General features: G+C 34.4%; 1 protein-coding gene across 2 annotated transcripts in view; it reads left to right on the top strand.

Annotated features, from left to right (window-relative positions):
* Window positions 1-17,898, top strand: part of CCSER1 (coiled-coil serine rich protein 1) — a 1,235,477-nt gene that overhangs the window by 289,303 nt on the left and 928,276 nt on the right. For both annotated transcript variants that reach the window (XM_044224492.1, XM_044224493.1), the window contains exon 5: window positions 15,708-15,915. In XM_044224492.1, coding sequence (XP_044080427.1) covers window positions 15,708-15,915 — 208 coding nt within the window. The remainder of the gene's footprint in view (window positions 1-15,707; window positions 15,916-17,898) is intronic.

The raw sequence follows: 17,898 nt of genomic DNA, 5'->3' as shown, positions 1-17,898 counted from the left end.
TTACCACATAGAAAAGGTGGGGGGGTGCATACCTTGCAAAGCAATCCCATTCAGTCAGTGAGGAGAGGAGGGACTTTTGTAAAGGAAAGTAAAGGCATTATTATCAAAGAAAGGGGAAAAATTTCTTCCTGTTCAGGGAAAAAAAAAAAAAAAAAACCACAAACAGATGTTCACATAAGAAGAAAGAGGGAAAAGGGAATCAATTCTGAGACTATTATGATCAGCTTCTAAGAGGTTGTCTCTAAGAACATGAATAGTTTATTTATAACACTTCTCTAGCAGCACCTCCCATGGGTCATACGCAGTCTGCTTTAAATATTCCAAAATTGTTAACTTCAATGATTCTAAGAGTCTTTCTTTTAACAAAAGTATTTTATTTTTATTTTTATTTTTTTTAAAGATTTTATTTATTTATTTGACAGAGAGAAATCACAAGTAGGCAGAGAGGCAGGCAGAGAGAGAGAGAGGGAAGCAGGCTCCCTGCTGAGCAGAGAGCCCGATGCGGGGCTCGATCCCATGACTCTGAGATCATGACCTGAGCCGAAGGCAGCGGCTTAACCCACTGAGCCACCCAGGCGCCCCTTAACAAAAGTATTTTAGTTAAATTTTCCAATACCAATTACTATAATCTCCTACTCTTTCATAAAGCTATTGAAGAATAGGGTTAAGAAAATATTTTAGATGAAAAAAGAAATTTTAAAAAATCATAAAAATCACTCTGAGGTAAGATTAGCTTACATTTTTCCAATCAGTATGTATATATGACTTTGAGAGTCTGGCTCAGTGAGTTCCTTGAATTTTTTTCCAAGAAGCTGTCTATAGAAGGAACAGAGGGTTAGGATATGGACTGTAGAATCAGAATCTTTGGGTCGAAAGACCAGTTTTGCTATTTGCATTCTGTCCCGTCTCTGTGCCTGAGATTCCTCCTCTGTAAATTATTAATGCAATAATTGACTATTAAAATATATTTTTAAAAGATTTTATTTATGTGAGGAGAGAAAGCGAGTGAGAGAGAGAATGCATGAGAGGCTGTAGGGTCAGAGGAAGATGCCGACTCCCTACTGAGCAGGGAGCTGATGGGGGACTTGGTCATGGGACTCTCTGATTGTGACCCGAGCCGGAAGGCTCAACCAGCTGAGCCACCCAGGCATCCAGACTATTAAAACATCTTAAAAGGTGACATAATTTAAGGTATAATTTGGACTGATGACTAAGGAAAACAAATTTTATTCTTTTCAGGCATCAAAAAGTAATTAAAACAACCCAACCTTGTCATTTTGGGAAGATGTGTTTTAGAATGGAACTTCATTTCTTTCTGAGGAATTTGTTTTCCTGTTACCCTTTCTAAGTGGATGGTTTTCTCTGGAAAGGAAAGAGTAAAGTGGAGGTGTTCTTTTATCAGTGGTTTTTCAGTTGCATAAAGAAAAGGGCTGTGTATTTTCTTTTTCATCATCATCTCTGTTTCAAAAGCAATTGGACATTGATAACAATCTGTGTTTCTGCTGCTTGTGTAAAAGAGAAACCATCCTCTGCCACCAGCAACCACTGTTATCTGGTTTTAAATGTCAAGTACACTTCAGCATAGAGAGAAAGAATCTGAGATAACATTGAAAGAGGAATATATTGGAGCCAAAGATAGAGTCCGACAATCTAAGTGTCTGTGTCTTCAAGACAGGGGTTAGGAAAAGATTCATCAAGAGAAACCTAAAACATTTTGCAGCTTCTAACTTATCTAACCTTGTGATTTATAGCCACATATCATGTTTATATGTATGATTGTAATATTTGTCTGTGCTGATGCTGTTCCTATGAATAATGGAAAGGTAATTCAGCTACTTTAAACCAAATCATTTAAATCACTTCAGAATGGCATTCTCACTTCATGTCATTCCTTTCAAGGTCTGGGCTCATATCTTTTACTAGCCTCAAGGATTTTTTGTTTGTTCCTTGCAACAGATATTTGTACTTTGACAGTTCCGTGATGTGTAATTATATATAAACCATGTTAATATGCTTTTCATTTACACCAATAATCTGGCCTGTTTTTGATATGAAGCCCAATGGTTTCTCTATTTCAGAGGGAAAAAAATTGGTAGACATCCTTTATCATTTTTGCCCATCCATGGTTAAATTTATTACTCCTTACCAAAAACTACGTTTTTAGAATCAGCACCATTTGGTGATGCTTCGTGTTCCTTGTGTCTTTTTGCTAATCATACTGTTTACTATTATACATCTAGCATTGAGATTTGAAATTAATTCAGCACTTTTTTGGTGGCAGTTTTATAGGAAGCCATCCAGACATCTTCCTAGGAAATTATTTATTATGATATTTTATATACCTACTTTCTTAGGACATTAACCACTATTATGAGTAATTAATAAGTAGGTATTGAAAGAATGAATGAATGAATGTTCAACTTAGCTTAGAAAATACAGGTTTAAGCAAAGTTAGAGGATTATTTGCCAGGATTTTTCAGTTACTATCATGTTAATGCTACACCAGGAATTCCTAAAGATTTAAACATACTGAATCATTAATTTTTTAAAAAAATAAAAGAATTGTGAATTTTTATTTTCCAAGTCCACACCTGAGTGTTCTGTTAGGAGCAGTCTATTACAGTGTTGGGTTTGCAGGGCAAGTTATATTTTAAAAATTATCCACGTGTTAACCTGAAAATAAAAGACACAAGCCAATGTTTATTTAGGATCTACATTTATTTGGGATCAATGAATTGTGATTTGGAGAGCAGAGATTCAAGCTGACACTCATAATGTCCTGCTTGTAGGGTGAAATCAAGGGCTTTCCTGAGGAAAAAGGGAAGGGGACAATTACATGATTTGAAGAAAAGAAACTAAGTTTTCTGTGGGCATTACAAACTAAGCTACTCTGGGTTATACATGGATTGACTCTTAATTCTTATGATCAGGATATTCATTCTCCTACTGACTTCTCAAGCAGTTGCTTAAAACATTGCCATTTTACCCAGCCCAAAGGTTTTGGACCACTTCAAAGAAAGATGGGCAAGGCAGTTTCACTACAGTGACTGCTATGGCTCTGTTTTCAGATGGCCCAGTCGTGTCGATTTCTCACACAATACAACTGCTCTTCGCGCCAGCCATCAACAGGTTGAACTGTAGACTTGTAATCCAAATTGAAAGATTTTTGTAGGTTTGGTTAGCTGAATTACAGCTCACAGTGTGTTACTGATATCATAGCCAACTAATAAAATATCTTAAATGTCAATATAATTTAAGATTCAACTAGGAATGATATTTAAAGAAAATAAATTTAAAGAAAATAAAGCTATTCTTGATCTTTCAGGTGCCTTCTAATTTATCTGAATCTTAACTTCAGGCAGAAAGTCATTACTCATTCCAGAATACTCATGATTCCAAAAGCCACTTAACATCTAGAATTACAGTTTGGGGGCAGCTTATTGGCTGGAGTGAAATTATACCCTTCTCATTTAGTAGGAAAGATTTTCAAGATAAGTGGGAAGCTACATTGTTTTTTATATTATTAAAAATGAGGTTATCCTCACTCCAACAACTGTGCCCCCACTACCACTTTATTTAACACACAAAAAAGTTCACACTGAGAACTCAGAAGGAGCTAGATTTAAACCCAGAAACCGTAACAGTTCCCACCTACACTTTCTCTTTGTTGCATCCACTTGAGGTCTAGACTCATATTCCATCCTAGTTTTCTTTATTAGTAGTGGTACTTCCTTCACTGTTACTGTTTTTATTCTACTTCATGTTAATCTCTCCTGTCTCTGTCTAACCCCTAATTCACTGGCCCAGAATATTTTTACAACCTTGAACAGTTTTGCCTTGGGAAGGTTCCAGAGATAAATCTGAAAAGTACTTCTTGGGAAATTGTGATGCGTAAACCTATTGCTTAGGGTTAATAATGTAGAATTCTTAATACATGTGTTTAGTTCATGTAAGATGACCATGTACTAAGTAATTCATTCAGCAAATACTGGTTAATTTAACAAATGCCTATTGAGAGACAGCTTGAAGCAAGGCATTTGGAAATACAGTGATCACTAAAAGAGGGTCTCTGTCTTCTTTAGTGTTACTAGCGAAGAGGCAACTCTAGAGCCTGAAGTAGGAGGAAGGATTGAAGATGGCTTTCTAGGAGAGGGGTGGGCGTAATCCAGTTTTAAAAGAGAGATTTATATTAGCCTTGCTATATCAAATGTCACATATATACTGGGAAAAATTATGGACAGTGAACATAAGAAGGTATGTTTAATCTGTTCTGCTATTGTGCTTCATGTTTTGTCTTGCAAAGTCTAAATGGGTGACACAGCAAAATGAGATTATGAAACAGGGGGCTAGAGGTTTAGCCCTGGAATTAATGTATTTAAAAGTAACCCACATCATTTCTGGGTATGTGTGAGTGGGTCTGTCAAGATATTTGAGAATACTTGATTTTGTATCATATAGGAAATCTTATTTTTCTAGTTGAAATTGGGTATAGATCATCATAATGCCTTTTGTTACCTCAAGAATGGAATATGGAGAATTTAGCTGATAAGATTAATGTAGGCTTTTATTAATCTTTCTCAAATTGATAGCATTCTATGGCTCTGAAATTTACTCAAAGTCATTATCTCTTACTCTTTTAGCTTTGAAAGTATTGAAAGTTTATAGTTTCCTAACCAGTATGTATTATGTCAGTAATTTTAGGTATTGCCTTTATGGCAGGCTACAGAGCAAGAATTGATTTTCTGTTTGAGAACATGACTTCCTAGATTATATTTTCACGACTGTCACTTATCACACTGAGATTGCCAGATCTCTAATATTTTTGAAAGGTGAAGGGCATAGAACAATCTTTGAAAACTAGATAGTTGCCTGTAGGTTGTATAACTTTTAACATATCATTAATGTTAGATATTCAATAAAACTTAGTTAGAGACAACTTTATAGCCTATGTTAATACATTGTAATCAATCCCAGCTGCTTATATTTATAAAATACTTCATTTTATAAAGGTTGCTTAGGTATCTAGAGATAAATTAGAGGCATTCTCTAATTTTGTTTTTAAGAAGTTCTTATATAACATAAATTTTCAAAAGAGAATATATTGTAACATATTTTTAAAATTTTCCTTTAAACTATATTTAAAAAAGAATTACATGCTCTCCTAAAGTGGTCAAAAATGGAGAATTTTAAAATACAAGCTCTTAAAACAATAACAGTAGGTTCTAACTGTTTTCTGTGATAATGAAATAGGATGCATTTTATGGTGCTGGTTTGGTTCCAAAAGATTAATCAGATCCCTTCATGATATGGATCTGAAATAAGACATTGTATTTTTGTGGCTTATTATCCTGATATTGAAGGAAATAGGGCAGGCAACAAATAGCATTGGAAATTAAATTATTATCAATAATGTGATTTCAATGTCTAAAAATAATACTCATCTTATTGATACTACCACACTAAAAATATGACTCTTATTGTTGAAGTTTATTTTAAAAAAGAAGAAGTTCACAATAGGCAAGTCTCTACTTAACTCTACATGCATTAATTCAAATTTTTTTCAATAGTGTGAAATGCTTTTTAAGGAGGATCTTAAATCACACGTAAAAACAGAAGTAGAGAATGAAAGGGAGAAATGTGAATGACATCAATGGCATGAGGGAAATGGACTCTGAATAACATAGATGATCAAGTCAGACTTTTCTTTGTAAACATGTACTTTCACACTTTGTGTGAGCAGGTTCGCACTCATGAAACATTTACTTTCTCTAAAATTTTGGAGAAGGAAATGAAAACTTTTCTATGGAAGTAGAGGTTTTACTATTTAATACCACTCCCTAAGACTGTAACTTAATATTTTACTATTCCAGCATACAGCTTAGAAGAGATAAATGTAGGAATATCTGAAATTTTAATACTATTAAAAGATGATGCAGGGGCACCTGGGTGGCTCAGTGGGTTAAAGCCTCTGCCTTCGGCTCAGGTCATGGTCTCAGGGTCCTGGGATCAAACCCTACATTGGGCTCTCTGCTCAGCGGGGAGCCTGCTTCCTCCTCTCTCTGCCTGCCTCTCTGACTACTTGTAATCGCTATCAAATAAATAAATAAAATCTTAAAAAAAAAAAAAAGATGATGCAGTATGAAGAAAAGAGCACTGGACTAGAAATCAGGAGACCCGAGTTCTCCACCTTCCAGTGTGTGGCACTTAGAAAATTACTTTAGGCTTGAACTTCTTTTTTAAATGTGAATGTTAAACTAGATGTCCTATAATGCTTTTTCTAGTATTGATGTAATTATTTATTTGGTATGAATATTACATATAATTGTACAATAAAGGTTGATGTATACATTAATGAATGAGAAAGGTAAGTATTGTTTCTACTTCCTTGGAACATGTGAGCCCCAACTATAGTTATTAAACAGAAACTTACACAAGTGATTATGTAATCTCACTGTTATTTCTAAGTTTAATGTTCATCAGAATCTATTCTTTAATAGTTGAGTTAGAATTATTTCAGCTTCAAGTAAAAGAAAAACCTAACTCCAGTTTCATTAAATAGTCAAAAAACATGTTACCCTGTCCAACAAGAAATTTACGGTCTTCAGTGTTGGTTGATTCGAAGAAACAATGACATTATCAGGGAGCCAGGTCTACCCCAAATTTTTTCTCTTCAGTTTTTTTCACAGTTGAGTCTCTTCCTATGCAGAATCCACCAGTAGTTTTAAAAAGTACATCAAGTCAAAATAATATCCAAAGGAAGGATGGCTGTATTTTTCTGTGTCTCTTTTTACTAGAGAGGAAGCACCCCACCAGTCTTTCTGTCATTTCCTGGAGCCATAATAGAGCCAGCATTTAAATAAGTTGGGGAGGTTTGTTTTTTTTTTTCTTGTTTCTAATTTAAAGAAGGAAGGAGGTGTGAATGAATAGTGGGCAGACAACCTACAATGTCTGCCATATGTATATGTGAATATTTAGAATATATATAAAATACATAAAATAATTTTTTTCCCTTCAGAAACTGCATCAGTTGATTCTAGAATTTCATTTTCGTTCTTTTTTTATAGTTTCCATTTCCCTGATGAGATCAACCATGTATTTATTTGTTATGTCAACTTTTTCTTTAAAGGCTTTGAACATTGATATGATCATAGCTGCTTAAAATCCATGTCTGATAATAGCAACACAAGGGTCATCTCATAATGTCTGTGAATTGTTTTTGTCTCCCGTTTTTCTTCATTGCATGTCTATTCATTTGAATATTTGCCAGACATCATGGATTACTTATTTCTGAGGATCTGTATTTTATGATCTTCCTTTAAAGAAAGAAGAGTGTTCTAGCTGGGAGTTATTTTTAAAGTAGATCAGATTGATATTTGCGCTTCTTTTTTTTTTTTTTTTTAAAGTTTAGAACTCTCTTGTCTCCCAGTACTGTAAGACTTCTTTGTTACTGGCAGATACTCCCCTAAATCTGCACCAGCATCAAAACTTCAGCTTATGTTTTTGCAGATGGCATCCAAGTTCAACCTTCTTTTTTTTTTTTTCCAATTTCTTTATTTTCAGAAAAACATTATTCATTATTTTTTCACCACACCCAGTGCTCCATGCAAGCCGTGCCCTTTATAATACCCACTACCTGGTACCCTAACCTCCCACCCCCCCGCCACTTCAAACCCCTCAGATTGTTTTTGAGAGTCCATAGTCTCTCATGGTTCACCTCCCCTTCCAATTTACCCCAACTCCCTTCTCCTCTCTAACGCCCCTTGTCCTCCATGCTCAAGTTCAACCTTCTAAAACCACTACAGTGGTAACTCATATAATTATTGCTGTTTTAATTTTGCCCTTTTGGCATCTGGAAATTTTTCTGTCTTTCCCTCCTGCACTGGAATATGTTTAAAAATAAATGTGCTCATAATTGATCCAGTATCTCTTCGTATTTGACACAGCCGTGGAGTGTAGTTCAGCTCAATCCACTGTGTTCTCCAAGGTCTCTTCAAGTTGATGTTTTAACTGCATTGTGATAAGTGCTACAAAGAAGGCTTAGCATAGAGGTGAGGAACTTGTGTACCTTTGGAGAGATGCAAAGGTGGTTTCCTTAAGAACTGTTATATGTTAACAAGAGATCTCAAGGTATAAGGATAAGCAACACTTTTTCATGCAGATGGAAAAACAGATACAAAGTTTCTGAGGCAGGATGAAGTCTGGCACATTTCAGAGCCCAGAGGAAGACCAGTGTAATTGAAGCTTGAAAAAACAAGGAGACAAGTTGTTATAAAATAAGGTATGGTGAGGCAGACAGTTGCTACATTATGGAGGACCTTGCTGGAGGACCTTAACATACACATCGGTTAAGATATGTGTATTTTAACTTGCCTTTCTCTATATCTTGCTTTTTTTCTACCCATCACTTCAGGTAGTAGTGAAGTCCTTCTCAAATGTAAATTTACAACATCTGAATGTTAAGTGTTAAAAAGTTATTATAACCACTCGACTATTACTACTGTGGAGGGATGGATGCTGGTTCTATCACTTCCAGTAATACAGCTAAATATCCAACCATAAGACAATTTGACATACAAGGTTTTTTCCCCTAAAATGACACTTTCAGATCAACAATATATTTTGAAAGGAAATTTGAGAAGAATGGCTTTTTTATCAGCAATAGCCTTTTTGTAGTTAGTTTCTCAAACAGTTTTTAGTTCTGGAAAGCCAATCTGTTAATGTAGATTTGTATCTTTGTGCCTATCTTAGAATTATTCAAGCTGAAATTTATTTCACCATAAATGACCCAGCCGTTTTTTAAATGCAAATTAAATAAAAATCAGTTTCCAAAGTTAAGTTTTTATAAAGTAATATTTTCTGCAGATCTACTTAATGAAGATTTCGAAGGCAGATGTATACATATGCTTATTTATTATGGTGAGCAAATAGAGATCACTTTTATTTTCTATTCCTTGGAAATCGGCTATGGAAAGCATAGCCACATTATAGAGTGTGAATCATTGAGATCCCTTATGGCCATAGACATTTGCTATAATGAAGGGTGTCAGTGCACTAAATAAGGAATAGCTTCTATGACAGCTAAGAACATCAGTTCTTTGCAAATGACATGATCTTGTATTTTGTTAGTCATTTGAACATTATATTGGGAAGTTTTCAAATGATGTGGGTGGAAGTAAAATTTCTCACTCTCAAACTGCTAGTGCTCCTTATAACTAAATGAGAAAAAACAATCATGAAAATAATCTTTTATTTTCTCTCCTTAGTGAAGAAAACTCCTTTAATCACACTCAAGTTTATGTCAAGATAAATATTTTCTTATTAAACTTGTCTGTCATAGTGAAAATAGAATTGCAACAGATTTTTTGAACTAGCTTGATAGAAAATTCCTTTCACACAAAGAATTCCAGTGACAAAAGTACAAAATGAATTTCTATAGTAGTTTTAGTTAAATGTTTAAAGTGCCAGTTCAAACTCAAGTTTCTACAGTTGAAACTTTCAAGAATACATTTAATGGAACATTTATGACCTGTGCCGTTAATCTTACTCAAAACCTTCATTTTTGTGGTATTTACAAGACTGAGAAAGGCCCATAAGTTTCAACTTTATCTAAATGTTGGTAATTTTTTAAATAAACTTTTTATTTTGAGATGACTATAGATTTGGTGCAGTTGTAAGAAATACAGATTGATTTCATGTTCCCCTTATCTGACTAGCTTAAGTTTCATTCCTGTGCTGACAAAATGATTTGATTTCTCTCTCTCTCTCTCTCTCTCTCTTTTCCTCTCTTTTTTATTTATTTTGTCTGGAACACAGAGTTTAGTCCTTTCTTACTGAGGTGAATTTTTTGAAATTAATTAATTCACTAATTAATTATTGAAATATAGTTGGAACACAATATTACATTAGTTTCAGGTGTGCAACAGTGATTTGACAACCCTGTGCATTATGCTGTGCTCACCTTCTGTCACCCTACAGTGCTATCACAGTACCACTGACCATATTCCTAATACAGTATATTTCATCCCCATCACTCATTATTCATTCCATGACTGTACCTTCCATTCCCCTTCACCCATTTTGCCCATTCCTCCATCATCCCCCTACTCTGGCAACTACCAGTTCTCTATATTTAAGTATTTATTTCTGCTATTTATGTTTTTTGGTTTTCTGTTTGATTTTTTTTTTAATTCCACGTGTAAGTAAAATCACATGATATTTATCTTGCTCCTTCTGACTTCTTTCACTTAGCATAATAACCTCTAGGTCCATCCATTTTGTCACAAATAACAAGATTTCGTTCTCTTTTATTCCTGGGTAATATTCCATTATATACAAATGCCACATCTTCTTTATCCATTTATCTATTGATAGACACTTAGGTTGCTTCCAGGCCTTAGCTGTTGTAAATAGTGCTGAAATAAACATAACGGTACAAATGTCTTTTTGAATTAGTGTCTTTGTTTTATTTGGGTAAATACCCAGTAGTGGAATTACTGCATCTGTGCTATTTCTATTTCTGATATTTTGAAGAACCACCATACTATTACCTACAGTGGCTACACTAATTTACATTCTTTACAGCAGTATATAAGCACTCCTTTATCTCTAGATCTTGCCAACACTTGTTATTTTTTGTCTTTTTGCTTTTAGCCATTATGATAGGTGTAAGGTAACATCTTTTGATTTGCATTTCCCTGATGATGTGTGATATTGGGTATTTTTTCATGTGTCTATCATCTGTATGTCTTTTTGAGAAAAATGTTTATTTAGGTCCTTTGCCCATTTTTTGAATTTTTTGGGGGGGGGTTGAATTTTATGTTTGTTATGTATTTGGATATTAATTACTTATTATATAGGATATATCTTATTGGATGTATCATTTGCAATCCAATCCTCCTGTTCAGTAGGTTGCCTTTCATTTTGTATATGGCTTCCTTTGCTGTGGAAAAGCTAAGTGTTACATTTTAATTTATAAAGATGAACAACATTCATGAGCAACAAGGCATGTGTAAAAATTACTGAGTTCTACTGAAGATTCATGAAGTTGACACAGAGAGGGTGAACTGTAAATAAATGTGTTTGATGAATATTACTATGTTGTTGTTGTTTGTTTATACTAGTTACAGTTATTAATGAACTGCTGTTATCAGGCCTCAGTATCCACCCCAACCTCTGCTGGGTTTTTTTGGCCAAGTTAAGGGACTGTCTAACTTTTTTGATACAATGCCCATTTGTTCACTTTTCTGAAACTATAATAATTCAGAGCATTGACAGACAGAGAATATGTCCCAAAGTGCATAGATTATATTGTCTAGTGATCCCTACTAATGCAGGAACAGGGGAGTACCTGAACCTAGCTTTCTCCTCATGGCCTTATGAGTGGCCTGTGAGAGGGGAAACTGTGGCTTCATAGTAGAGCTTTCTCTCTCTCTCTCTCTTTTTTTTTTAAGTTGAATTTACCCAGAGACACTTGGGTATTTTTGGCCCAATGAAAGTCTATTGTTAAAAAGATTGATATTTAAAATATTTAAAAGTTGTAAGGTTTAGGGACTTACCAGTCAGCAATATAATGGTCACATATAAACAACAGGATGGCTGTGCTAACCTACGCATCTGAGTAGTAATCCTTTTTTTTTTTTTTTTAAAGATTTTATTTATTTATTTGACAGAGAGAATTACAAGTAGGCAGAGAGGCAGGCAGAGAGAGAGAGGAGGAAGCAGGCTCCCTGCTGAGCAGAGAGCCCGATGCAGGACTCGATCCCAGGACCTTGAGATCATGACCTGAGCCAAAGGCAGCAGCTTAACCCACTGAGCCACCCAGGCGCCCGGTAGTAGTCCTTTTTAATGGCCCACTTCACTAAGTACCTCAACCTAATGAAGAATGATTTTGATTACAGTGGTCTTGCAGCTATTTTTCACATATAAATAAAATGTTTTGAGGTAAAAATATTTGTTTTTCATGTGCAAAAGAATGTTGCAGTTGACCCTTACACAACCCAGGAGTTGCAGGCACTGACACCCTGCACAGTCAAGAATCTGTGTATAATTTTTGATTCCCCCTCAAAATTAACTACTAATTGCCTAAGATTGAATGGAAACATTACCAGTAACAGTCAATTAATATATACTTTGTATGTTATGTATATTATATACTGTAGTCTTACAATAAAGTAAGCTGAGGAACAGAAAATGTTATGAAGAAAATCACAGGAGAGAAAACATTTATATATTGTACTGTAATTATTGAAAACAGTCCACACATAAGTGGATCCACAGAGTTGGAATCTATGGTGTGCTGGGTTCAACTGTAACTAATATATTTTTTGGTATCACTCATTAAAAGTTAATAGCTGTGGTGAGCTTCTTGAGGTTAGTGACTGTCTCCTCTTAAGCTTGGCAACTTCAGCCACCATTTCTCTGCTGGATACAATATGGATATTTTCTGTAATTGTGAAAAACATGCCATCATTCTCCCTTGTTGGAATTAAGAAGTACATTCAGTTTTTTGAATTATAAAACAAATGGTTGATTTATATTTCAAGCATTTCTGTATATAGTCCATTCTTAACTATCTGAAAGTGACAGGGCTTCTTATATTTGTTAAATGTTAAGCTATAATCCACAGAACCTCAGTGAACTCCTGAAATTAGTCATAGAACTTTACACCTTTATGGTTTCTGAAACGTTTGTCAGTCTTCAGTGATGTTTAGATTTGTGATTGGACAAACAGGTCCAAAGAAGTAGCAATCTAACTAAAAGGAATTAGGAAAATGTTAGCTTAATTACTTTATTGTAAGAGTGCTAGGAAATTTTGAACTGTGGGTAGCAGACCTGCAATGCATAGCAATTTACCTTGCATAAAAATCTATGTATACAAATGAGAGATATAGTGCATTGATTATTAAAATGTTTTATTCATTCACTCATTATTATATTCATTTTTTCAATTTTGGTTGTATAATTTACCAAGTCAACCTTTTATGAGCCAGACACCAGGGTAGTTCACAACTAAAACCTGATAAATCTTTGAAACTTCTATCTTAAATAAACTAGTACATATACTGTGAAATCTAATTTTTATATTCCATTTTATTCTTAATCAGTCTTGGAGAAAATAGGACAGAAGACACTAAAATATAATGGAAACCCTTTTGAATGATTGCATAGTTCACAAGTTGTGCATAATTGAGTGTCATATTACATAAAATACATTGTAAAAGTGAAAATATAAATGATTCTTTGTGTAATTGAAGGGTGTTTCATTTGTTTTTATCTTTTTGGCTTTTTGTTTTAAGTTTCTGGCTTATTTGCTTTTTTTTTCACATGACATACAGACTCATATAGTTGCTTTGAGCTTGCCTTGTCTGTATTCAAATCTCAACTCTGACCCTTCTTTGCTCTATGACCATCTGCATGTTACTTAACCTCTCCATGTTAAACTTCCTCAACTATGAAATGGGGATGATAATACTACCTAAAGGAGTTGTATTAACTGGTTTAACATGCAAAAGTCCTTATAAGACCACCTGAGATGAATTAAGTGTTATTATATATAGGCTCATTATGTGTTTAGTAGGAAAACAAAAGCCTTGCAAGAGTGTCTAGATTGATTCATCCCAAGTCTACTTCTTACTAGCTTTTTAACTATGAGATAAGTTACTTATCTGGGCCTTAGTTTCCTCATGTAAGATTAAGATATTTATTACATCTGCCTCTTGGAGTTGCAGAATTTCAGTGAATTACATGCATGGAATGATTAACACAGTATTTGGCCTATAAGTAAGCCCTCAAAAATTTTTAGCTGTTACTATTTTTTTAAAGATTGATTCATTCATTTTAGAGAGAGGGCGAGCATGAGTGAGTGTGGAGGGAGAGAAAGAGAAGAAGTGGACTTCGAGCTGAGCATGGAGCCCAATGCAGGGCTCAGTCTCCTGCCCTAAAATCGTGACCTGAGCCAAAACTAAGAGTCAGTGGCTTAACTGACTGTGCCACCCAAGCATCCCTATTACTGTTTAGTATTTTATTATAAATACAAAATGATGACAGAAATTACTGTCTTACCATTTCAAACAACAGTTGTGATCAATGAATGTATCTGTGAAGATCAAGTGAACAATTTAGTGTAATCCAAAAGTGTGTTTTACTTACTAATTATCTGATACTTTAAAAATTAATTGTACTGTGGTGGGGGCATCTGGGTGACTCAGTTGGTTAAGCATCAGAATTGCAATTTTGGTCATGCCATGATTTCATGGTCTGGATATCTAGTTCAGACTCAGGCTCTGCACAGAGTCTGCAAGGGATTCTCTGCCCCTCCACCCATGCCCCACCATTCACACATTCTCTCTCTTTCTCTCAAATAAATAAATAAAATCTTTAATAAGTTAATCTACTATTATGAATAATCAGAATTGAGTAAAACTAGGGCCCCTGGGTGGCTCAGTTGGTTAAGCAACTGCCTTTGGCTCTGGTCACGGTCCTGGAGTCCTGGGATCGAGTCCCGCATCAGGCTCCCAGCTCCATGGGGAGTCTGCTTCTCCCTCTGACCTTTCTCGCCTCTCATGCTCTCTCTCACTGTCTCTCTCTCAAATAAATAAATAAAAGAAAAAAAAAAAGTAAAAAAAAACAACCAAAAAAAAAAAAAAAAGAATTGAGTAAAACTAACTGAGGGTATATTTCTTACTGGTATCTTTTCCTAGCCTTGGTGGCAAGCTAGAAGGCTACTCTATTTTTTTTTTTTTTCCAATTTAGGTTGCTAAGTGACCTTGGCATATAATTCAGTAAATATTATACATAAAAGCTATTCAAATTGAGCACAAGTCCTAAACTACTTTTTCCATAAATAGCCTGAACTATGCTATCATGTTAATTGTCTTCATTGTATAGGCCCCTTGGCTTTAAGAAATGGAAACAAATTCAGAAAAACTCAGTGAAAAAGACTATTTCCATAAGCTCCTCTTTTGCACTATTTTTAGATTCCTGATCTGCACATTTGGAAAATTATTGACCTTAGTATCTTTACTTTTACATATAGTATCAATATAAGCCATGTTACAGGATTTCCAAAATGCAATTATTTTCAAATAATTGTTGATTATCAACTAGAATAGGGTAAATATATGGGTATTTTTTCCACACATTACTCTGCTAAAAATTTAATGATTGTTTGATAAACAGACTAATTACATATAAAGTTATGCATCTTCCACTTATTTTACTATTTTCACAGAAAATCTTATGCATACAAGTCTTTCTTAATTCCAAAAATGGCTAATGATTGCTTTAGTAATTTAACATAATTAACAAAATTATTTTATCTTAATTTTTGATTTCTTAATATTTCCAACTAATTTTTAAACATCTTTAGAAAAGATACGAAATTTCTCTTTTGGTGATTTCTGTTGACTTTCAACATTTTTAAAAAGAATTAATTTAAGAAACTATAAACATACTGTTATCATGTATAAATGAAATTCCCAAAAGGGAAGAAAATCACATTCTAAAGTAGTGATTATCGTTGAATCTTACTACTAAAAAAATACAATTGACTTATTTCATAATTTTGACAAAAGGGTCTTAGAATTTTCAGACTAGTAAGAGGAAATGCCAAACACAAGGAATTTTTTCTAGCTCACTCCTGACATTGATCAACAGTTTGGAAAATACTTCTCTAAATATGCTACATTGTGATTTTTTTTTCTTGTTAGGAATCTTTCCCTGAAATTAACAAAAGACATTGATCAGGAAGTCAGATGCTCCCATATCAGCCGAATGCCCAGCAGTCCATCTGCAGACCGGCCCCTGCAAGGTGTGGAAGAAAATGGAGGCCTCGATTCTTTGCCCTTCAGACTGATGTTACAGGACTGCACAGCCGTCAAGACGTTATTATTGAAGATGAAGAGAGTCCTTCAAGAGGTAATGGTTTACTTTAAGATTAATGTCTTTCAGTGCTGGTAGACAGTGGAGTCCGCAGACTGGTTAGTCCCTCCTCTGTTAAACTGCATGGCACTGGGCAGGGGTCAAGTATCCTCTTGCATCTTAGATTTTCTCATTTGTCAAATGAAGGATGTGGAGCTCCAGTTTATAAGGTACTCTTCAGCTCTAAAATTCTAAGATTCTGTGAAGGAATTGAAAAAGAATAAATTGACACCAAATCTGGGCAAAGTTGTTTAAAGAGAAATGGGCATCAGCTTTTAACCTATGTTTGTTTAGATGTTGTTACAAAGCTATTGAGAGACCTATTAAATGGACTTCTTTTTTTTTTTTTTTTTAAAGAGAGTGAGAGAGAGAAGGGAGGAGGGGCACAGGAATAGGCAGAGAGAGCATCCTAAGCAGGCAACACACCCAGCGCCAGGCCCAGTCCCATGACCCTGGGACTGGGAATTATGACCTGAACCAAAAATCAAGATTCTGATTCTCAGCTGACTGAGCCACCCAGGTCCCCTAAATGGATTTCATTTTAATGATATTGATCCTTTATTTATATGATACCATAAAAGTAGTGTTAATCGTTTTTGTCCCAGTTAGCAATCAGTCTAGTGAGATCTAATCTGAGTGAGTGACTCATTTGCCAACTGAATACAGTTGCCCTCCTACAGTCTGTGCTCAGATAATGAGTTAGTTAGGAGAATGCATAGTGGATTATTTCCTCTTTATGCCAGGTAATCAGCCATTCTTTAGGATTTAAGTATGCTGTGGGTTTATTTTTATATTTACGACTGTCTTCTTTGGGGATTTCTACAAGTAGTGTACATACTAATGTTATTTCAGACATATAAAGTGAGAGGTCAGAAATTTTAAATGACTTTCCTCTACTAGTTGTGTGAATTCAACACAACAGCCTGGGATTTCTGACTCCAAAGTTAGTGACTTTTTACTGTATCCCACTATTGTTCAATTGATTCGTAGTAATTGATAGGAGATGATAATAAATAATGTGAGAAAAGAAAAATATAAATATTTAGAATGAGTAGTATTATGGTTCCGTTACAAAGATGATCTCTAATAATTTGCTTTTCTAACACTTCAGTGATAATAATAATAATAATAATAATGCTAGCAGCTACCACTAGAGGCCAGAATGGAATCAGAGAGAGAGAAGGGAATTTAAGAGAATACATACCATAGACGATTGGGAGCATTCAGTCATGTGTTCTTATCAGCTGTTAATGTAAAAACTGGAGGAGATATCTGCATTCTATACCAGTTATATTGCTGGGGTGGTTTTGGGTCTAGAATCTAAATAGTGGTATGTAGGAGTAGTGCTTTTATATTTGATCACTCTTAGAATTTCAGGGATTTTATGAACTGTCAGTTATAAAACTAACATAGTCTTTATATAGTTTTTATGTCAGACATAAAAACTAAATTATATACACTTAAAATGAAACACATTATATTTTTAGAAGGGTAATCAATACTCAAAACCCATTGTTTCCTATTTATTTTACTATATTCTACTATTAACTATTTACTATATATATGGATCTATATATGGAAATATCATATAATGGCTGCTGTGTAAATTTTCCAATTTTAGATACATATATGTCATTTTGTTTGCTTGAAATCAGCCACACAGGAGTTTTATGCCGTAGGAATTGACAAAAACTACAAATTAGGGCTTTAATTTTTGGTATGCCTGTTAAATATTTAAGACTGCACTATATTTATGACTGTGGTTTCTATACTGAAATGTAAGTGTTTTGCTGCACTTGTCAAATCTCCCTGACTTTTGGCTTAACATGCAGACCAAATCTCTTTGAACAAAGCAAGTTTAATAACAACTGTTATATTGAAAGATACTAATCTCAAAGTCCGTAGTGTTCAACTGTTCAGCTAGAGCTGCTCCCTTGGTCTGAGTTTTAATTAAAAAAATCAACAAGTAAAAGGGAAGTA

Source organism: Neovison vison, chromosome 11 (genome assembly GCF_020171115.1).
Source record: "Neovison vison isolate M4711 chromosome 11, ASM_NN_V1, whole genome shotgun sequence".
NCBI classification, from domain to species: Eukaryota; Metazoa; Chordata; class Mammalia; order Carnivora; family Mustelidae; genus Neogale; species Neogale vison.
This window is presented reverse-complemented; position numbering and strand designations above follow the sequence as displayed.